The 24364-nt window shown below is 40.3% G+C and overlaps 1 protein-coding gene across 1 annotated transcript in view; it reads right to left on the bottom strand.

Moving 5' to 3' along the window:
- atad2b (ATPase family AAA domain containing 2B) overlaps positions 1-24364 on the bottom strand; it is a 100328-nt gene that overhangs the window by 24428 nt on the left and 51536 nt on the right. The window contains exons 25-26 of the mRNA XM_022194688.2: positions 5746-6468; positions 4475-4605 (exon numbers count right to left, since the gene is read on the bottom strand). Coding sequence (XP_022050380.2) covers positions 4475-4605; positions 5746-6468 — 854 coding nt within the window. The remainder of the gene's footprint in view (positions 1-4474; positions 4606-5745; positions 6469-24364) is intronic.

Here is a 24364-nt window from a genome sequence, read left to right as displayed (position 1 = left end):
CCCCCCCCCCCCCAATCCGATCAGTGCCAAGTGCTGTCAAGGGAGCCCACTGAGCCGAGGCGCCAATTTACACTTGGGGTATTAGGTGGGACCCTAGCGTGACGGTGCAAAGTACCACGGCGCTGCTTCACATGCTCCCTGTTACTTGAACACATCCTGGGACGAGTTTGGTGGATCTAGTGGGGCAGAGAGAAGCTCATGTTTGAGTCATGGCCTTGTTTCTTTATTTCCAAATTTGAGCAACACCTGTTGATTGAGAGATGTGAAAAATAGTCTGGCCCCCTGTAATTGGCTCCCTCCTAAGTTCAGAAAGTGAGGATACAAAAAAGATGGAAAGGGGGCCGAGAGACAGTGGCAGGACTGTAATGTGAATGGAAAGGAGGGATCGGCTTAAGAAGATGGAAGTTATCCTTCTGAGAAGGGCAGTGTGACAGCATCAGCTCCAGAACAGACCTATGGATCCGGAGGAAGCTTAACGCTCGTCGCACATGATGGCGTTTCTCCATCTTCCATACCTTAAATCTCACTCCACATAAAAAGCTGTGTACCATCTGCAATCTAGGCCCGACTGGAACGATGGCAGCATTCAAATTTTCAAAATACTTGCTCAGTTTAACCGTTTCAGGGCTCCAGACTGCAACCAAAATTGCAGAAAAAATTTCATGTGATCAAATTTGTGGAAGTGAATGATGATCATTTGATTGTTTTGGTGCCTCTCCAGCTGGAACAGGTAGCCCTAGCTGTGGCTGGAAGCAGTATTCTTTCTTTTTCACCGGTTTAGTCACCGTATCGGTACATGATGCATGAAACAATTCATTTAGTTGTGTTACCAAAGTTAAAGCCAGTGAAGAAGAAAAACTTCAATCACAAAGGCTAACAGTATTAGGGTTGCAAAATTAAACACATAATAATCAGTCAGGATTTTGGCTCCCCATGATTAATTGAAAATGAATTAATTGCAATAGTGATGTTTCACCCTCCAAACATCAAACTTGAAAGGCTTGTTTTCTTTTCAAAAATTAACAAAAATTGCACCAATTATCAAATGTAAAAACTGTTACAACAGAAAAAATAATTGGATTTTAAATCATCCAACAGTCCTTACATTTATCATGTGTTACTTTTGGTTTCCTCTGAAACTTTTAAAAAAATCTAAGCTCAAAATATTGCTGTATCTCATTCAAATCACTATTTATTGTCAAAACAAATCATTTGCACCAGATCCAATAAAAACTTTACAAAAAAAATCGACACTCCTGGCCACAACCGTGAGGTCAGTAGTGACTCAGCTGCTTAAACTGCAGTGAAAAATTGACCCATTCTGACACAAATAAACAACCAGAGGGTTTCTTCACTCCCAGAAAACAGTCCATGTCAGTAAAATCATTTAGTTTCATCTCAGGGAAATCTGACATTGGAACACTCTTCCTAGCAGTGAGTGTGCATTTGGGCCATTTAGGGACTATCTGTAAATTGTAGTGTCTATCAATAAGCAATGTACAAGTGAGGAGTTCACCCCATGCCCAGTTTATTGGTATGATTTCAGACAACTTCAGGGAGAACATAGGGTGACAAAATGTATATATATTCCAGTCACAATATTTCACTCTTTGGCCCAATTTTTGATCAAAGTTGCAGCAGTGCAGGGACTAGAAGCTTCTCTGTGCACAGCCACTTAGCTAGCATCCACCATAGACTGCATTTCCATCTAGAATTCAATGGAGGGACTACATACCTGTCGTGACTTTGGAATTATTGGGAAGAGGAGCATCTGGAACGCTTAGCCCATGACTCACCCAGATAAGTAGAAGAAAATTAATAAATGGATGGAAGTTATAACCAAAGACAAGTTATCGCCATTTTATACTCCAAAAAATGGAGGGTTCTACCAAATCTTGTGCAACTAAGAGCGAATAAGTTGGTGGGTAAGATAGTAGAGTCTCCCTTCTCTGTGATTAGACGCTACACAAAGAAAGGGGGACAAAGGGATGAGTTAATACCAAGTGCAGAGGGCTTCTGAGATGAGCACCACACAGCACCTGTGATATGGTATTTTCTGCTCTCTCTGACATCATATGCCAGCAAGAGGATGGTCTAGCTAACGGGTGTGCTGGCTCACTAAAAACACCATGAATAGTTAGCCTTCAGAGCGAGCTGCCCTGAGCCGAGTATGACTGCCAGTGTCGATTCCACCATGAGTCAGACCGAGGCTCGTTCATCCTGCTTCTTTTGCATATTAAAGTCTGTACACAAAAGGTGATTTAACATTTCAAAGGAAGCCATAAGTGACCAATTAAGAGTACAGCAATGAACCGCAGCTGCTTCTTTTGTAGAAGGGAGGAGAAAATGATAAAAAAGCCCTTCACCCACATTGTCAACAACATTATTGCAACAACAAGCACCCAAATGAACTTAAATAAGACAAAAACAAAAGCATATTGGCAACATTTTTAGATTATAGCTCCTCTGTTCCATAATCACAGTCTAATTAGCCGGTTCTAAAATGTGACACTTTTCCACAGCTGGCTCTGTTGCTACTAATAAGTGTATATTTCAACGCTTTCTTATTTACTGGTGAAATGTAGGGCTGTTTATATTTACTGGAAAATATCTACCCTCATTTTACAGCTTTAGCGTTTTCTCTGTAAAAATGTAAAAGTGAATATGTACCAACAACAAGCGACACTGCAAATTCTGTATTTTCCTCTCCAAGATTGTCTGCTACATAATTCATGTTGCTGAATTATTTAATTTGTATAATTATTTTCAGAGTGAGCTGCGATGATCTTTAAGTGCCGTTACACATCAACACTGGTTCCTAGCTGCTGAAGTACATCGGGCGTACAAGATCACAAGAGATGACCGCGGACGTTTTGTGTGACTGTTTTCCCCTTTAAGAATGTTCGTCGTCGTGTTACCAGATCATCGCTTTGATACAGATCACACTACCTGTTAAATCTCCAATCCGCAGCAGTGCACAGTGCTAAATCACCCCAGCTGTTACATCCTTCATGGTCTGAATTAGAATGATGGCTGTGGAAAATCAAGCAAGATGGTGGGGCATGGACCAGGGTTTTAAAAAGGTACAATCTGGGGGGTTTGACAGAGGGGTAGAAAATGTGTCTTTGGAGCTTTTCTCAATCGATTGTGCGAGCATCAGTGAACGCCGTCCTGAAGCCTGTGTCTTTAAACGTTTGTTTAATTACATTTTAAACTAAGATAACAAAGCCAAGAGGCTCAACGGACAGTTGGGATGTCAATTTTAGGATGCAAAAAATCCAGATACTGATACAGCAGCCAATATTCCTAATGTACACGTGTTAAAGTTATATTGAAAAAAATGCGCTGCTGTCATACATACTCTGCTACATGTGCTGCAGACAATGCTAAGAGTTTTGAAAACAATGGCATTGCATCCACTCTGCTGGACAAACTGGCCATTATTTCTAAATTACTCCACAAGCTTTACTGCTTTATGTTTACTAAATAAAAGTTGTCACATTGCTAATACCATCGTAAATGTGATATGCAAATATCAAGAAGGAAGACTGGCTGTCCAGTGCATCGCATGGCCTCTACAAAACTACAACCGACAAGACGGTGGAAGAACAGGATTAAAAACGCTATTTTAGAGGAAATTTGTACTCAAGTTGCCATTAGCCCAATTTTCAGATGTAAGGAATTTCCTTTCAGCAATAAGCATCTATTCCCCAGTGCTGCCAAATGAAATCCAAGGGGTTATACTAAATAAATGATCCTAAATAATTTCAAGAAATCAGGGTTTTGTTCTATATATGGGCATCATTCAACAAGGGCTACATATACAGACACACAATCACACTCACACCTACAGACAATTTAGAGTTATCAATTAAGCTCAGCATGTTTTTGGACCGGAATACCCGGAGAAAACCCACACATGCACAGGGAGAACATGCAAACGAAAGATCCCTGGAAGACTGGGACATGAAATGAAAGATCCTGGGAAGACTGGTAAGTGAACCGGAGATCTTCTAGCTGCAATCAGAAAGTGCTAACCACCACGCCACTGTGCAGCCCCGCTCATTTATCAGAGTAAGAAAAGTTCAGGTGTTACTAATTAAAATTAACAACGGCTCTGTCATGTTCAAACGCTGCAGTAAGCCACGACAGCGAGTCAACAGAACTCAGGCATCATTAAGTTAATTATTTACACTTCAGCTTTTCCTGCTGGGATATGTCAAAATGTCGTGTATAAAAACCGACTAATAGGATGGAGAAATTACTTAGATTACTCATTGATGATATGCAAATGTGTATTTGACAACAAGGTGCATGGACCACTGTTTGGGCTCTCATTTTAGGGCTAAGAAGAAAGGTAAAGGTTAAGAAAAATACATGTCAGATCTCTGTCCTCACAACCTATTAAACTTAGAACCCGTTTTACTTTTGCATCACTTATGCTGGAAATAGTAAAAATTGAAAAAAAGTTTACCAAAAGTCGCTGGTGGTCGACCACTACTGGAGGATGGGGAGGGACTGGGTGCAGGTCTTCCTCTATCCTCTCAGCCGAGTCCTTCAACTGCTCTGACGGGCTCCACCTGCATTTCCTCACTTTGGAACCATCTAGAACGAGAAAAAGCACGACTGATGGAAGGAAAATCGAACAAAGGAAGATATGAAACAGTTAAACAATGTGACAGCGAACCAAAAATAATCTTCACCAGCCCAGTTAAATTTGAGTCCCCAATTTCACTCCTCTCACAAGACCGAAAAGAAAATACATTCAAACTGTCACACTTCCAAGATTAATGCGATACTACTGTATGAGGAGAAAATCTATTTGAAGCGACTTGCAGCCAGCAAGTGCACGAAATTTCACATCTGGCCTCTTTCCTGCCCATTTATAAGAGTGTTCAAGAAGCGCTTTGATGGAAACAAAAGGCCCAGCTCAGGCTGTAATGAGAGCGTGGGTGGAGCAGCCGAGTTGTCTGTTGGTTAAGGAGCCACAGTTTGTTTGTGTTCCGTTGTGTGATCACGGCAGTCTCTGATGGCTTCTCCATATTTTATCAGCACCACTACCTCAGCCATCCAGCTGGCCTCTGCTCGTCATAAGCCAAACCACAGGCTCATAGTCAGACACATAAACTTACTGCTTATCTCAAACACTAACTCCTCAGTAGAAAGGGCATAATGGCTCACGGCAAAGAATCTAAATATATGCCAGAGTTAGAGGTGGAGGGAAAGTCAGCCACTACAGAAAATCTTTTACAGACTGAAAACATCTTAGGATGCATCTCAACAGGCGTAGTGTCGACAAAAGGTACACAAAACATGCAAACCCTTGGAGTTTCTCCATGAAATGTTATCATCTGCTAAGAAAGAGATGGTATTTTTATATTCTATGGGACTTCTGTTGCATTATTCATGTCCTCTGTCTTCTTTTAAAAAATGAAGCCACATATAAATCAGAAGAGCAGGATGATAATATAGAAAGTAATTCATCGTCATAATCAGGTGCTGGGCAATACTTGACAAGATGTGTATAAATTAACAGGTTTTGTTAATTTTGTATCACTACAGTTGGGAATGAAGAGTTGGAAAGACTGTAAAGAGTAGCATTAACTTAGCACCTTTCTATTCTCAATCTAAGATGCAGTTCATACAGCAGGGAAACATTATGTCGTAAATCTGCATTTTTAAGGATTGCTAAAGGCACTAAAACACTAAAAGAGCAAGAAACACTTCTGCAGGGTAACTCTATACCTTCTTTATCTTGAGCTTCTTCAACAGTCTCTGCCCTCCCATCCAGAGGATGGTGCTCCTGAGTTGGTTTGTTCTCATTTTTGTCTTTGTGCTCTTCCTGTTCTGGCTTGCTAGAGCCCTCAGCCGTGCTCTGAGGAGTCCTTGTCTCAGCCTCACTGCTCTTCTTGAGGCTCTGTGAGTCCAGGCTGTCCATTGACTCATTTCCATTCACACAGTCCACTTGTGAAACCAGGAGACCCTCTGTGTGCTTAGGCTGGACCTCAGCATCTGAAGACTCGGACGTTTCAATCAAAGGCTGGAAGTCAGCCTGTTTGGCCTGACCGTCGCCGTCTGCACTGGGCTGAGAACCGCCACCAAGGCAATGTGGCTCAGTGTGTTGCTCTGTGTTCTCTGCCTCTTTGGCTGTGGACTCCTCCTCCCCAGGTGTTGGCTCTCTGGCTTCACTGGCATTTGTAGGTGCAGCAGGAGTTGCGACAGGGGGCTCGTTGGAGCTCTCCTCCTCTGTGGAGGGGAGGTGGGGATGGTGGCCGTTGGGCTGAGGACCGGTAGTATCGCAAGATGATTCCTCATCCTGCGTCAAACACGAGTCGCTGGGCCCGGCAGCTTCCACCTCTGCCTCAGGCTCCTCCTCTTCCTCTTCCATTCCTTTCTTGTAGATCTTCTTCTTACGGATGATGCCCCGCCCCCAAGATGGTCGCCGGCGAATCTTTCGCTTTATGTGATCTATGACAAAGACAGAAAAAGACAGAGGAAACTTTATTAATTCAAACGAGCATAATCCATTCACTAAATTTTAGTATAACTAAAGTGAAACTACAAAAATGACCTGTGGCTTATTATCAGTTTATCCTATTTTCTCCATGATCAAATTTGCCAAAAGAACCACAGCTGTCATAGATTAGATAATGGAGATTGTGATTTTCCAGAATGTCATTGGCAAGTGTAAGTGGAGCAGCAGAGCTGCAGCAACTAGTGAATAACAAGCCTCCAAAGTCCTGCATAGAGATATTTAGTGTTTGAATGCAGAATGTCAGAATGCAAATGGTGTCATATTCAGAACAAATGAAAGGAAACACCTCCAACTGATCGAAGCAGCTCAAAGACAAACATCCAGACCTGTGCAAATAATTCAAGCTGAGAGGGTTTCTGTAGTTGTTACATATTAACAACATGCTGTCACAATGTTCACATCCTCAGATATGGCTGTTACTGTTCATAAAGGCTACCTTAACTTGTTCAGGCTAACATAGCCATAGTTCGTGGGCTACAATATCGCTTAGCCTGTTAACGTAGCAGTGTCCTTTCACAATAAGAGCATGAGGAGGAAGTTGAGCAGGAGAGTGAGACCCAATGTAGTCCACCAAACTCATAGAAAGTTCTCACGAGGAACATGGAAGGGTAATTTTTAATTACACAGTATTAACTTCATGTTGAAATACATTAATTTGAATGGTGCATGTTTGGCTGCAGTATTGAAATTTAGATTTTCGTAGTTTTTCCAGTGGTACTGGTGCCGACCACCAACATTTAAGATTTCATGCCATCCTCATCCTGTTATCAACATTCATATTATTGCACCCAGTAACGTAAATGCACGGCCTTAACAACGCCTACCACACTTCTTAAGTAACTACGAGGGCTGCAACTCTAGTTTATTTTCATTGTAGATTAATCTGTTGATAGTTTATTTTAGCTGTTTGACAGATAAAATGTCAATTACTCTTTCCTAAAACCCAATTTAATGCCCATGAATGCCTTGTTTTGACCAGAATTCTAAGATATTGGATGTACTGTCACGGAGGAGGACAGAAACCAGAAAATATTCACATTTCAGAAGCTGGAATCAGAGAATTTAGGTTTTTTTTTCCTTAAGAAGTTACTCAAACTGATGAATCAATTATCAATATATCAAAAGTTGAGAACTAGCTCTAGCAACGACAATTATCAACCATTTAAGAGGAGAAAAAAACAGATCTGCTTCATGAAAAATGCCCAGTCCAGTCTTTAAGTATACGTGCATAAATGTCCAGACATATTCTCTGGGGCTTGTTCTAGGTCTGGGTAGATAAGAGGTCAAGCAATTTTAAAACAATCTGTAATTGCAAGCAAAATAAATTTCCTCATTATTCCCCATTTTTAAACACAACGTTAAGTAGAAAAAACAATCCCCTTTGTCACATGGTGTCATAGTATACCGTGGAAGTTGACTGTATTTAAATCTGCACATACGGTTTTCCTCAGAGTAATAAGTGGAGGGTGACTTGGATCACAGGGGAGAGGCATACAGAGATGGCAGTCCTGCTACATCATGGGTGCCGGACACTAATGACAACAGATGGTGCTCGGGGTTTTAAGAGGAAGACGCAAACCAAGGTCTGCTCTCTGAAAGTGCAGTAAAAGTGTCACAGCGAGCCAGCGAGAATGGTAAATGCAGTGAAACTTCAAGGCATTTGCCTTCATTTACTGCTCTTCCCCAAGCAGACACTGAGATACAGATGAGAGCAACAAAGTCAGAGGGAAGGGCAGACACAGACAGAAAAAGCACACAGAGACGACCACAAGTCAGTTTCCCAAGGAAGGAATTTGAACCTAACAATGTGTAGCATTACCACCACCTGTCAGGGAGACACACATCCTAATCCGAAAGAAAGTATTTGCTCTTCATGTCTTCAAAAGTCTGTTGAGCTCCATCCAGCGACTTTGACACCCCGATAAAAATAAAAGTATAATTCTTTCATAAAAGAACTACCTCAAAAAGAAGATCAAAGAGATAGCTTTGTGTGTGTAAATGAGCTGTGGATAAGGAAATTAGATCACAATGGACTCATTAAAATCCATAAAGTCCAAGTCATTAGAATTCTGTTGGGGGCCGTCGGAACGATCCAAGTCTGCCAAACAGAGATTTTACGCAAAATCAATAACATATGCCAGCCTGGTTCTCAACGGACAGAATGATCATAACTCTTTAAAGTCACTCAGCAGAAACCAGACTGCACTGTACACATTGAATAAAGCCTTCTGCCTTAATACTTCAGACCATTGTATCATCTGTACCTGCACCACGTTCCCCACAACGATATGAATAGGCAATCTCCAACAAGAAATCATGATATGCCTGCATGCCGCCTGTCAAATTTCCTCTCTTCCCCCTCCCCGATGCTTTTAGCCAGGTTTCATCTTTCCACTCTAAAGATGTGATTATGCACGCTGTACAGGCATCAGTGGAAGGCAGAAAAAGAAATCTTATGTTAAGCACTTCTCCGCAACGGGAAGGGAACAGCAAGAAACACCATCACACCACCTGAAAGTTAGATTTGGTCGGAGAAGAAGAAAAAGGCAGTACAGAAAGAGGATAATTAGTCAGCCAGCGCTCGCTGACGGCATCAGGACTGTCATCTTTCCTAACGCTGCTCTCCAGTGACCCTCTTAATGACCTGCCAGCCACAACCAGACAACTCAGAAGGGAGTAGAGTGCATTCAGTGCCAGTCAGTGCTGTAACACATGTAAACTATTGCTTGTAACAATCATCAATTTACATGTGTTTATGCATTGAGTACGTTTGAGAATTTGTGCAAGTTGAGGATATTTCATACAAGTACACATAACTGAAACTAAAACAACATATAAATCTACAAGAAGAAAGTGCATGCAGCATTGTAACTTTACCTAGACGCTCTCTGCTGCCTCGCTTCACCTCTTATTGTCTTACTCCCGTCAGTACGAATTACATTCTCGTGTTACATTTGCTCCACTCAAAAAGTGAAATCCATCTTTCCCTGGCTACTTAAACTCACACTGAAATGCACTTAAGTGCTGCCTTGAAACTTTCTCTGCTTTCTCCATTTATTATACACAAGTGTCCGACCGTTGTTCATGCAAGGGATGCTAGAGCTGCCAGCATTCTGCATGCACAATAACAGCACAGAGCAGAAAAGATCCCAGCACTCCTGGTATTCAATGTAAAGATAGGAGAACACGGTAGTTCTTCCCTGGAGAGCAGGGAATCAAAGCTGGAGGTACAAAGAAAGAATAAGCCAACCAAGACCAGCCACCATGACCATATTTTTTCAAAAAGCCTTTCTTCAGGGGCTGAAGGCAGAGCTAGTTTTACCGCTTGTGACAACACAGTAATGTACATGTGTTTATGCACTGGCTTTGAATGGGAATGTAAATCTTAACATATGCAATTTCAAAGATATGACAAACATGTATTCATACCTTACATAAATAATATAAGAATCTATATGAAAACAAACACATGCAGCATCAGAATTTTGTCAAGACTTCCTTCTGTCCTTGCTTCACTTCACCTCGTTATCTTTCTGCTGCCGCAAAGAATTTAATTCTCGAGTTACATCCGCTCTACTGGAATAAAAGTGAAATCCATCTTTCCCTGGCTACTTAAACTCACACTGAAATGCACTTAAATGTTGCCTTGAGATTTTCTCTGCATTTCTCATTTATTATACACAAGTGTAAACCCACCGTTGATGCAAGGCATGACAGGGCTGCAAGCACTCTGCATACACAATAACAGCACAAAGCAGAAGACATCCACTGGTCTCACATGCGAATGGACTTTAGACATCTGCACCACTAAAGCGACTTCACAACGTGCACTCTGCTATATGCTTGTCTGACGATATCTGGACACCCTGCTCCCTTTTCTGTAAAAGGTGGCCATGGTAATCTTCTTAGGTCAGACTTTTTAGCATCGACATATCACTTTCTACATAGCACAAGTCTGAAGTGCATGTGGCTGCATTACCAAAAGGCACGCACAAGCGATTTGTGTGAAGCAATTTGGGGAAGGCTTATTCCAGATTTCTGCAATAATATTGGAACAAAAACCATCACAGAGGGTGCAAAAGACACAATTTGCTGCCGAAATCACAAAGTATCTTTTTAAACTCACTGCATCCTGCAATTTCACATATATTACAAACTGAAGTCTTGACAAAAAAGCAACTTTACTGGTGTAAAGTCTGACTAGAACAGGTCAGATTAATGAGACTCAACAATAATGAATGTAATCTGGGTTCTGACAAAGCGCTAACAGGAGTTGAAGTTAAGATGTTCTCCAGTTGTTGAGTTACTTAAATATTCGCAGCATCAGGCAACAAGAGGATCCATACGAGCTGTGTGCATTTATATACTATAATCCTAAATTATCCCAGAGAGATGAAGACATAATGAAAGTAGTAGTTTATCATCACATAAACAGAGCTTTAGGTGGCCTGTTGGTTATTTGGACGGTTTAATTAGCTGCTGTTGGCCGGTTAAGATGTAGTCTTCAGTTTATTGTGTACTTTTAATCCCCTGATGTACAGTCCGATCTCTTGTGAGCCACGGAGAACATTAAATGTGACATCTGAATGACAGAATGCCATCACTTTAACAGCCTGATGAAACAGCAAAGTTACATATTTCACATCTAAAAAGCTTCAAAGACATGAAGTGGAATTGGGCAGTTTTCCCTGTACAGGACCGAACCAGAGCTGGAGGTTCAAAGAGACAATGAGCCAAGCCCATCCACCACTGGCCACCACAGTTTGTCACAGAGCCTCTCTCGAGTGGGGCTGTAGGGAGCGCTAGTTTTACGGTGGGATGCAGCTTTCAACTTTGGTTGCTCCTGATCTGATTTGGAAGGAAAAGACAGCTGGAGGGTATACTATGGAGCAGGCAGACAGTTCTATCCTTCAGGCATGACTGGCACATGGGATCGCTGCTCAGCTGTAAGTGGAAGGCCAGAGATGGAGAAAAAAGAGCAATATCAAAAAGGGAAGAGAAGCAGGCAGGCATCTGAGATTGTTGTGAGCAGTGGCATTATATCAATATTGTTTCTTTGTCTGTGTGAATACATCTTTTTCCCCATCTAGCAAGAATGCTCACTTTTGACCACCATTTTTCTTTTCAACCTTCAGAATTTATGTTTCATATAATCTTGTCACTGCTTACAGCTTGGCTCTCGTCGGTTACAGTAGAGACAATATTGCTTCACTGCCTTGTGCTTTTAAAAAATATATATGTCTTATTGAAAAAGCCCAGCAAAAGAAAACTTTAGCACTATTATTCTGAAAAGAACAACTTTAAAAAAAAAAAAAACATACAGTGGCAATTTTTCTACTGACCTCTTATTTCCCTTTCAACCCCCTTTGGATTCAAATCTAAAGTCTTTATTTTCCACAAACCAAAACAAACAAATCAACAATTCAGTGAAAGGGGTCTCACTAGGGTCAGCTATCGCCATCAAAGCTATGAAGCATGCTCCTTGGGACGCAGAAGGTGAGTCGGAATGGCGGCAAATGACTCGTCATTGTCGGCTCTTAAATAATGCATGAAACCTGTTAGAGCATGAAGAGCCAACCACAGAAGGGAGATATGTCAACGGAGGCAGGGAGAAGGAAAAGAACAAAGGGAGAAACGAGAAGAAGAGCACTTCATAATAATTAAAAGTGCCTAACCCATGCACGATTTATGCAGGGGGCAAAAAGTGTTCAAGTTGCCATCTTGTCAGAACGGTTTGTGTGCACGCAGACAAACACAGCTATTGAGAACAGAAGCCCCAGGAGAGCACTATCCAAACTGCCATACAAGCAAGTATTAAATAAATAAATCAGTTGTGTGACACCGATGGGCAGTTCAGCAGCGCGCACTGGTAATGCCTTTGAGCAGAAATGTGAATCAGTGTTTCAGATTTCTTTATTTAATAATTCCTAGTAGTCGCACTAGAGAGCACAAACGAGGAGCTATTTTGCAGAATCAGTGCAATAAAAGTTTGAATAAACAACTGGCAGCTTTTATGCTGTATTAAATGACAGGTTTTTCCTTCCACGGGTGTACATGGCTTCACAGATTTGCCACGTCTTTATTACTATCGAACTCGCAAAGGCCCCAAAGCCTTGTCAGCATCATTTCTTCACAGTAGTTTTAAAGCACCACATGCCTTTAGCATTATGCAATGTGTTGTAGAATTTTTTTTTTTTACTTGTCTGCTCCTGTGATTCACGACCCAACCAAGTGTATCCATCTCAGTCTGGTGTAGTAGATCAGTGGGCTCAAAGCCACGTTATCATCAGTCCTAACTCATACGTATTGTATACCCCAAAGCTACTGAAACAAATCCCCGTAATCAATCCAATCAGCTGCTGTTTAAATTCTTAATCAGGGCTTCGCCTAAAAGATGTGAAACAAAAAACGTATTGGACTGATTAATCTTCAGCTTGTACCTGGGAGGGAAGTTCTCTTAAATGAAATATCCAACATTTCAGGGAAATAGCGGCTTTCTTGCCAAGAGTTAGAGAAGAAGATTTATCAAATCATTAGCTTAGCTTAGAGGGGCCTAAGTCGCCAAATGGTTACAGCAAATGTCACTTAACCACAGTGACTCTTTCCAGGAAGAGACCATGTTTCTGTCTCACCTCTGGTTAATCTGAGGATCAATTCTAAGTGTAGAACAAACAAAAAACGGCTTTTGAGGAAGGTTATGTGCTTCAGCATCACTTGGTCAGAGTTCAGTAGTTGCCAGGCTTCCTTTTACTAAAAATACTGAACTTGTTCTTTAAAGTCTCTCCTTAGGCATCAATATAACATCTAAAAACTCATTTCTGTATACCCAAATTACATATTAAGATTTTTTTCCCAATGAAAATAGCCTCTTAATACCTTAAAATGGCTCAGATGGATCCCCATACCATTGTTTTTATCACGTTATCACTTCTTTCTCCACTCACACCTCCACTTGGCACAACTCAAACCAGTTAACCTACAACTCTGCTCAAACACTGTAAAACTACTCTACACTACACAAAGGCAAGTAATACCGAAGTAATTCAGCCATGTATGCCGTCGATTTTGAAAAGCATAAGGATTCAGAAACTCCCACTGTGCAAGTTGACAGGACTAGTTCTTTACATTTGTTATTTGTGAAACCCCAGAAATCTGAATCAGTTTTTTTAGGATGGATGACAGCACAAAGGTAGAAATGGTCAGCCATGCTGTGCAATGTTTAATTCATTAATTATGCATCTTAGAGTATATAAACAAATGCTATGTAGACATGTTAAGAAGGGAAACCAATGCATTTTCATTGAGTGGTTATTGGATGGGACCTTTAAGGCTTGAGTGTAGTAAAATATAGTCTAAAATGATTATATTCCATGATATCAACACAAAACCACAAATGTGCACTTCACTGAAATGGAATCGTTTCATTGTGATCCCATCTCACATTAGCTGGTAAGCCCCTTGTCCGTTTACAAGTAGCAAATCTGATCTCAGTACCCCTTTTTTCTCAGTGGTATTTAAAAATGGGCTGAAGCAACACTGCTAAAGTAGTGTAATGTGGACTTTAGGACGCAAACCTAAAACAAATTCTAACGAGGAATGCCTACAGTAAAACATAAATTCTCCCACACATGGATTATAGCTGAGTGATGTGGGGTGAAAATAATGCAGGGAAGAGAGAAAGCTAAATTCCAGACACATTACAGTAATTAAAAAGCATGAACTAATGAGCACTCTGAATTACATCAGTTGGATACATTAAGCAAAAAAATAAATAAATCCACTTTGGCAGTTCAGACACCATTAGGTGATTAGCTCTCAGACAGAGCATTGTTTACTTTTCTTTCAAAGAACAGTAGATGATGTATTTTATAGGTTAATGAGCAGCGCTAGAAAAAAGCCAGGAGGCGTCTACTTCATGCACTTAACCCAGAATGTGCTTTAAGTAGGTCTTTCTTTAATAAATGTTAGAGATATTTAGTGTTGGCCAATACTGTTTTGTTTTTTACAGAACATAATGCAGTGTAAAATGTTTTGGGATCTTCAGAAATGTCATCATAGATTGTCCTGCTGAGCAGCTCCATTGTTTAACTGTGACCACTGTCTGCAGCACATGTAGCAGAGCAAACACCCGAGCAGACAGTGGTGCGGAGTCAATCTGTGTCTATACAGGAAGTTGCAAACTAGTTTGTCAAATATACTGCTGTAAAGTTAAACAATGAACCCAGTATTTAAAAGAGAATGCTATCTGGTATATTGGGTCCCTGAAACTGAGCACTGGCCCCAAAAGGCTCAAAAACTAACCATCCATCTTAATGAACAGACTAAAATTGGTTTGCAAGTGATGTGGTGCATTTTAAATTAGATCCACACTTCACAACTCATTTAAAGTCCTGTCTAAATCAAAGATATATTTATCGAATTCCATTTTGTGAGCAGCACTGGTCTGAAGCGTTTTCTAGTCGGCCTAGATCCACAGACAAGGTCCTCTTCTAACCTGGACAGATGCTCTGTTGTTTACTAACCTATTTACCTCCTTACTGCTGGACGTACGTGTGTGTGTGTGTGTGTGTGTGTGTGTGTGTGTGTGTGTGTGTGTGTGTGTGTGTGTGTGTGTGTGTGTGTGTGTGTGTGTGTGTGTGTCTAAGGGTGTGGAGTGTGTGTTTCCATGGCGACGAACAACATTTTCCTTCCTCCAGAGAATGCTTCCTCTGTAATTTCACTCCATGAATTTACATTTAGGACACCTGGCCAACACCGTGGAAAACTCACGCAGGGAAATGTATGACAAAAGTTTGAGACTAGATGAAAATAAAAACAGGAACCTAATATATAAATATGCGGCTGCACATCTGGAACTATCTATGTGCTTACTTAATAACCACATGGGATTTGTTTTCGGATTAGTCACAGTAGTATTCAATTTAGCTGAGATATTGAAAGCAAGAAGACTATGGATCTCGGTTTAGCAGAAATGAAGGAAGACAGTAATATTAAACGTTCAAATTTGAGGTTACAAAAACAATGAGACACGGGGAAGCATTTGAAACATAAAAAATATGTGGAAGCATGTGAATAAGGTATAAAGTTGTGATCACAAGTGAATTGAATGACATATTTGGAACTAAAATCATTTATCATAGCTGTATGTACAAATTAACTGCTACATATTTGCTACATAAAATCTGTTAATGTTAAACTGATTCTGTCTTAAAGCGACAGAATGATTTTGCAAAGCATGAATAAATTATTATGACGCCACTTTAAATTTGCTTAAAGATGTGATGCAAATAAGTAATCCTGCTCTGAATCCAAGCTGAATGCAAAGACTTGTCAAGATTTATCAGTGTCAAGTTAGTCAAAAGAACATAGGAGATTTTCAGGCTGCAGTGTGAAACATTGCTATTGTGATCGATTAAAATATATTGTTCAGTGTTGCTATTTTGTCCGCTCCTATCTGGAGATCATCACACTTAATTGCCCATCTGTTGCTCTCCCAGTGTGCATGTCTAGGCTTTGTGTTTGTACCAACATACATAGAGAATGAAGAGAAGCACGGTCAAAGGCACGACCCAACATCTGACTCAGCTTTTTGTCATCCCGGCTCACTGGAATCGACTGGAGCTGGAGCCTCGATCTTGTAACATTAATGAAGTATTGATCGGCCCTTGCTCTCATCACCTGTGACTGATGGGGAGGAACTTGAAGTTAGGAGTTTTGAGCCAATGATGAAATTAGCAAAACATATACCTCAACAAGATTTTACACATATACTGTAAAGGTAATAGCCATTTTAGTGTTTAGAATGAATGGATTATGCACTAAAGGCAAACTGTATGCTCTTGCTTAACATGGTGCACAAGTGTACATGAAAACATCCTCCAATACTTTTTTATCTGCATCTCTTTTCCAATTAAATTAGATGGAAAAAGCAGTTTGTTTTTGTTCACAGGCAAAAGACAACTTCTTCCACCTCTTACTAGAATGAATGCGTACTATCTGCATATTCTGTCCAATGTTTGGTCACCAAGAGTCTTCCGTAAGACAGTGACCCAATCTGATGAATGAAGCTTTCTATACATCATCCCCAGGTGTGTTTACCAAGGGAGGAGGTGGCAGCAGGACACACTATGGGAAGAATACAAGCCAGAAGAGGCAGTGTGATGCTCTGGATGATGCTTTGTTGGGAAACTTTGGGTCCAGGTATCATTAAATGCTCTACTTAAGTTCCTTTCTCTTTATGGCATAAGGTAATGTTGGCTAGCTACCATAAATCCAGAGAGGCGTAGCTCTTGAAGACATGTTTTTAGACAATGAATACCAGAAGACTGCTAGACGGCTGTTGATTCTTTGTTTGAAAGCCAAACTAGCCGCTTGCTTGGTAAATGTTTCACATGGTGATGTAGGCGAGTAACGGAAGAAAAACTCGGACTTAAAAAGAAGAGTCTCAGGAAGGTAAAGAGCAGCGTTTTCTCGCAGGTGACACTATACCATTTTCCCCGATTATTAGTATGCGAGACCGAAAACCTAAAATAGCACAAATTCCAAAACAAAACTTAGTTGAAATGTCTTTTCCTTCTATGTTTGGACATGTGCAGAATTTACAAAAACTTGTATCTTCCAGTGTTTATAGGCTGTGACTCATGACGTGTCGCCAATGAGCTCGTTTCCACACAGTAGTGAATACAGATATAGAAAGGCAACTGCATGAGTGCCAAAGCTGCGCTTCTGTAAATGAATTGAATATAAAAAAAAATAATACAAATGATTGGGAAAAAGTTCAACTGACATGGCCAGCTTTGTAAGTTTGCAGATCTTTTACATGCACAAAAAAAAAAAAAAAAATCAATGACACACTGAAGGAAAGGGAAGCACCCAAAAAGCATAATATGGGCTCTTTAAACAATCTACTGCTGACCACAAGAGACCTGCATTGGTGTTCTGGAGTCCATGCCTCGATGGGTCAGAGCCGTTTTTGGCAGAACATGAAGGGAATTGCACAATGTTATTCATGTGGTTTTAATGTTATGTGGAGGTCTTAAGGGTTGCAAGCATTGACGATTTTTGCTCACTGACTCCACTTGTAACTTCGCAACAGCAAGTATTATATTTGTTTTGGCTGTTTGAACTAAAGAGTAAGAAAATATGCAAAAGAAGGAGAGAAAAGCAAACAAAAGGATGGAAAACACTACAGAAGACAAAGAGCGCCAGAAAGGCTGTCATGGTGAAGCAGCGCCTCGGGGTCCCTAGGTCATGAAAGGAAGACAGCTGTTCGTCACCAGATGTGACACTGTGCACTGACACTTAATGAAATGTCCAGCTCAATAAATGATCCCATCTTTGCTTCTTGAAATTAAGGAGATCAGTCACTTCCTTCAATTGCTCTGTCACCACCTTCCCATTTCCCCCCTTCACTCGCCTTGTTTCTTTTTCTCATATGAGGATCTGCACAGCCACAACGCAACGTTTTAACGCATTGGTTCAACATTTTGGGAAATAAACCTATTTACTTTATTGCCAAGGGTAAGGGAGAAAATCAAGACCACTAGGGATAGACAGTTAGCCTGAGCTTTTCCCCAAAGGTAGCAAAACTCTGCCTACAAGCATCTATAAAACTCACTAACAAGTAATGCATTGTTTCCTCTGGACTCAATTCCAACAAAACCGTAGAAAGTTCTTCCTTTATGTTAGTTACATGCTTTAAGTGTTTTTCTGGCAGGAAAAGTGACTTTCGGGAATCTCAGCATGTTGCCTGGCAACATCACAGCGACAGAGAGACTCCATAGTGCTACCACCAGGACCACATTTCCCCCAGCTGCAAAAAGAGTGATTCCATTAAATCATAATGTTACTAAACCATCTCATGTTCAAACACACTGCAACTCCTGTCATGTAAGACCAGAATCACTGTGAATGTTTAATAATTCAAACTTCATTTACAAGTCTAAACAAAAAGGCTAACTTTGAGCATTCCTGTCTTCCTCTCAGGCTGATAAAAAGCTAAAAAAAAAAAAAAAAAAATATATATATATATATATATATATATATATATATATATATCAATAATTTCAAACCTAAAAAAGAAATTTGATTCTGGACTATGAAACGCTATCACACAGGCTGAAGATGTGGCTGTGTACTGAGTGCATATCCACACTACTACAAAGATGAAATACAGTCACAAGATAGAGGAACTGAGGACATAATACAGTCAGTGCATCTATCTTTTTCCATTCTTCTCCTCTCTGCTGCTCAGTAAATGGCCAGTGGGATGGTGGTGCCTGTGGTGCCCTCTTCACAGAAGACAGATATGCCCTAATGCACCAGCACCTCCAAGAACTGTTGAAGACATCAGCCTACGCACACATGTACATACAAGGCAGGGCATGAAAGCATTCTGGGGGAAAATGTCTGTCACACGGACCAAAAACATGAATACACACATGATGTAAGGCAAAAAAACAAGATCTGCACCGGTTGGCTCATTTTGGCTGATATGTGAGTCATCATATTCCTTGCGGAGAGGAGAGAATATGTGCACCTGGCAAGAGTGCTCTGACAAGATGTTCAACAGCCAGCTAGCCTGTAAAATGTAATGTTGACAATAAACACCATGAACAACCATGGGTTTCACGATCCAAGCCGAGTATTAATGTGAAAGATGAATAAACCATAATGCCTCCCTCATCCTTCCTGCTTTTGTGGAGCTTTATCTCATTAAAATGCAGGTGTTTTGTGCTGCAGTAAGCAATATAATTAGTAGGGCTGTAATCTCCACATCAACTGGTCGCTTGGTTGGTCAATATGCTCAAATCCGTCCCAATTCTCACTGGTCAGACAATCACCGGTGTTAGTTTCATGAGGAGAGAAGCGCTACTTCAACAGCCTTCCAGGATTAATCCATTATTTCTGGCAGCAAGGGACAGACCACCTGTGAACTGGACTAACCCAATGGAGACTGCTAGGTCTAACGTTAGCATTTTAGCAACTGCTTTTTCAGCGTCAGCTCTTAACTAATGACACCAAGTCAAAGGAGTTGTCTGTTTGGCTGCATTTTGAGGCCAAAAAGTCGAGTGTAAACTTTGTAAGCAGCAGTTTTGTACATCACAATTCAACAAGCAACATGGTAGATCATCAAAAACAGTAGGATAACACGTCTGCAATGCAACGCTCAATAGTTCTTGTTCTGGATCACCATTAGAAACAGTTTACAGAAATCAAGTGAGTATGTGAAGGTCCATGCTGCTGTGCTCCAAGTCTGTTAGTTTAGGATAAAACAACCATGATTCAGTATGGTGCAAATACTAGCATTTAATGTTTATCATTCACTGAAGCTAATAAGGCTGACATGTAGAATGAACTGTGGTCCATTTACTTCATCTACAGATAACATACAGATGTTTTCCGAACAACCAGTTAACTGGCTGAAGGGTTTATACAAATTTGCTCGACCAAGATATTCTTTGTTTGACCACAGTCCTAATAATAATTACAACCTGTAATAACAAAAATTCTATAATGATTCCACATCTTGAAAATGGTATGGTGGACATTTCAGGTTTGTTGCCAAATGCAGTTTGACGTTATTATCTGCAAATGCTTCATCTATAGTTTAATCTGGGCAGCATGCCATTTTCTTACATCCTAACCTTGGTATTTTATTGGTGAAAGTGATGAAGTCCCTGAATTATATTATTTTAATGAGTAAAGCCAAATTAAAATAACTAATCATACAACCCAAAGGGCCTACACAGCTACTTAATAGTTCGGTTACTGTGGGATATAATGATACCGCTTTGCTCGGTTACACTCTGCTGACCGTCTGACAAAAGCCACGATCAGAAGGCATATCACATTCACTGTGAAGGATAGCCATTGTACGTTGTTGGAACTCTTACACATGCTAAATTGATTAGATCAGATACCAATTAGACACCCTGAGAGTCCATTAAGAGGATTCAGGTCGTGACAGCTGCATGATAATAGAACTCTGCAGAAAGGGATATTAAATCAAGTAATGTTTACATGAGGATTTTTCACTCTGCACAGGCACCCTTCTGGATCTTTCTTTTTTCCTTTAAAGATTCATTAACTTTTTGTGAAACTTCAACAGTCCAAGAGATCATCTGCTCCTCAGGGGTAACACTAGACAAATATCTGCTTCCCAACATGATCGAGTCAATTCTCCAGAAGCTCTTCTGATCCCAATCTAATATTCTCAGGATCTTTAATGCTACTAAGCTTGTCAACAAAGGTTTCAACGGTCATATTAAGGATTTAAAACAATGGTATCCTACTTTTACAAACATCAACAAATAAATGTGTGTTGTGATTGGAAAATATTGTGATCACAAATGAATCAGCCTCACTTAGTGGTTTGAAAAAAATAAAGTTGTCCATTTAACAGACAACTTATCCATCACTATCTGATAAAGGTTTAAAATCCTATCCATTAAGGTAACAGCTTAGTTTACTTTGTGTCTCCTTAGGAGAAAAATGGGATATGTTTGGCTGTATGGTCAGATCTTCCCCAACTAAAGACAATTTTACCAGTGTGTGTCTAAAGTAAGGAAAATCCCAATTCAAACTACCCAAGGATGCAGCTGGTACTAGGTTTGGATGTTGACACACTACTGTTGATAGGACTGAGCTTTTAGTTTGGTTGATGCATAAATTCTAGCTGCAGCAGTGCCCAAAACAGTGCCTGACACCAAATGAAACAAATAAATTTATTCCTAGCAAAAAATGTTCTTATCGTATAGATGTTTGCAAGTAATCTAGCAAAAATGTTTGTATCTTTTCAATATAGATTATAAGTCATCCAGCACCATTTACGCCTTTGGTTTTGGGCTGGCAGTTCATGTCATACTGTGCTCCCGATCCACTAATGTGCTAGCTCTGGTTACACTGACATTTCTGCATTTGCTGCTGGTTCTTCCTGTCCATTCACATCCCAAAACTAAATTCTCAGTTGTGTGTAGCTGTTCTTGCTCTAGCTTGCTCCTGCAATAAAAAATACCTCTGTTAAAAATGGTTGTGTTCAGCTGCTCCTAAATTAAACCTTTATTAAGAAGAAAAGTAAAAATCCCTCACTGATCATTGATTAAACCCCCTAAATCTCATCTAAATGTATTAAACTTGCATATTTAATTTTTTTCAATGAAAATATTCCCTTCCTGCCTTGAAATGGCTTAGATGTAACTGTACACTGTGGGCCCCATTTAGAATGTATAGATCTATGGACCAGCTTGCAGCCAACTTTGTTCAAACACTGTAAAACTACTCTACACTACTCAATGGCAACTTTTAACATTACAGTAACCCAGCCAAACATGTCTGAACTGGAGCTGCACAGTGGTCAGTGGTTAGCACTGTCACCTAACAGCTAGAAGATCCCTGGTTTGTGTCCCAGACGGGGCCTGGGATCTTTCTGCATGTTCTCCCTGTACATGTATGGGTTTCCTCTGGGTACTCTGGCTTCCACCCACAGTCCGAAGACATGCTGAGATTAATTGGTGATTCTAAATTGCTCCCACGACCCTAATGAGGACGGATGGACGGATGGACGGATGGATGGATGGATGGATGGATGGATGGATGGATGGATGGATGGATGGATGGATGGATGTTTAAACTGGATTCTGAGAATACCATATGGACAAGTTAAGGCCAAAAAAATAGATTTTTACAAAACTGAACCTTTAAAAATATTGTACTTCACAGACTAAAGTACAATATAACAACCTCATTTGTCACTTTCTACTGAAAAAGATAGAAATATAGAAGAAATAATCAAATGACAGGAAACTTTCTGTATTCATTGCTTTCATCATTTATAACTTTCTGGGAAATTCTGTAGTGCAAGGGAAGTTCTATGCACATTTGCATTGCAGTTACATTTCAGAACTGTTTCAGAGCAAAGAAGAGAAAAACATTCTGTCTAATATGCAAACCTTAGTATTTAATCAAAACTATCACTTCTGTTCATATATTAAGTATACTCAGTATATTTAATTTTGATGACGTACAGTAGTTAGTGGTGGCATTCAACTGGTCATACATGCCTTGATTTATTGGCTTTCCTATCTGTTCAAACCAGACATCAGCTTTAGCAAACAATCTCCTTCATCCAAACAAAAACAAAACTGAATGTCTGTGAAGATTTACAGCCACACTAAGTGTTGTGATGATGCCACAACAAAAGGAGAACAACTGGTTCATAAAGCAATTAAAGGCTCTTAATGAAATTTGTTACCACCGAATGAACATGGGACCACAAGCAACCAAAGCACCCCCGATAAGAGACTTTGATAAATAATAATGAACAATTTACAGGTCTAACTTATGCACCGGGGAGCCGATAAGTTGCCCAACTGCACTTGACTGATGATACGTTATAATAAGTGGTTAGCTGGAAATGGGGCGGCTATGTGTCGAAAAAAAAGCATCTCATCTCCGGGTTTAATGAAGATGTGGTGATTAGCCTAGATAAGTGCGATTCTAGGAGTAATTTGATGTAATTAAAAACCCTGTCCGTGCACATTCCTGCTCTTACGGCGGTCCAATGTGACTCATCTCCTAAAGAGCCCCCTGAGACGTGGGCGCGCACAGGTAATTTTATGTTTAGAAATGTTCATCTCCACCGCAGACATCAACTCATTTATTATTCTGGGAAAGAATATATGTCAGTATCAGTGCCAATAACAACTAAAACCACCATTTCTGAAGTATATGTACACAAACAACTAAAAAAAAATAGGATAGCTGTCAGTGTGATGTCTGCAGCAGTAACATGGGGTGATATATTTTAAATCTTCCTGAATCTTCCCAGCACCACTGCCTTCAGGTGCAAACCATAATGCACAAGGTGGCCTCATTATAAAAAGGTGGCGCATAATGGGAAAACAGATACCAGTTCACTTTCCATCAAGCTGGGTTTGAGTAGTGCATAAAGTCCAAAAGACAATTTGGGTCTCACCAGCAAATCCATAAGTCATTCCAACTTATCAAGCACTAATGCATCATGTTTGTGCAATTGTTCCAGTCAATTACAACTTATCAGAACCAGGCAGAGGGAGGGAATGCACCCCATTAGGCTGCTTGGCGTTTACTAGCTTTTGATGTTTACTGAAATTGACTAATCGACTGCACTATGGTAAAAACAATGAGAGTAAAAGCCCAGGAGGCCTTGTATAATTTTCTGTCTGTAGTACAGGCTGAATTCTGGGCTTCTCTTTAGTGTTGGAGAGAGACCGAGTAAAAAAAAAAAAGAAGACGACCCCCTTTATCACAGAAAGCACAGCTCCAGATCCACTTTAATTGGAATGGCAGGCCAGCCGATCCTTTGTGAAAATCCAGACCTGTCTATTAGGCGCAGAAAGCCTCTGAATGATGGAAAGATATTCCTCGAAAGAAAACAAAATACCAAAACAAAGAGGTCCAGCCATTTGATGAAGCAGTCTATCAGCAGAAATGTCAGTTTATACGCTGTACAAAAGCTGTTGAGCTTCACAAAGCATTTCACATTAGAACGAGACAGAATAGCATTAAAATAATAAATTACTATGAAAAAACACTGTGCAATATGGACACCTACGCACTGGCAGTATTTTAAATGCTCACCCCTGCCCTAATCTGTCTGTAGAACACTAAGCCTGGCTTCTGAGAAGGCAATAACCATAAATCATAATTGGGCATTGTCAGCATTATAACACTTTCTGTCTAGCATTCAAAAGCCTCCCTCTCTCTCCCTCTCCTTTCCCATCACCTTTCTAACATCCTCAGGCAGCACAGCTTGTAGTCATTGGGCATGCACAGAGGCACTGAGCAGCG

The sequence above is a fragment of the Acanthochromis polyacanthus genome, chromosome 16 (genome assembly GCF_021347895.1).
Source record: "Acanthochromis polyacanthus isolate Apoly-LR-REF ecotype Palm Island chromosome 16, KAUST_Apoly_ChrSc, whole genome shotgun sequence".
NCBI lineage: Eukaryota > Metazoa > Chordata > Actinopteri > Pomacentridae > Acanthochromis > Acanthochromis polyacanthus.
The sequence above is the reverse complement of the archived record's forward strand: the minus strand, read 5'-3'. Positions and strand labels throughout refer to the sequence as shown.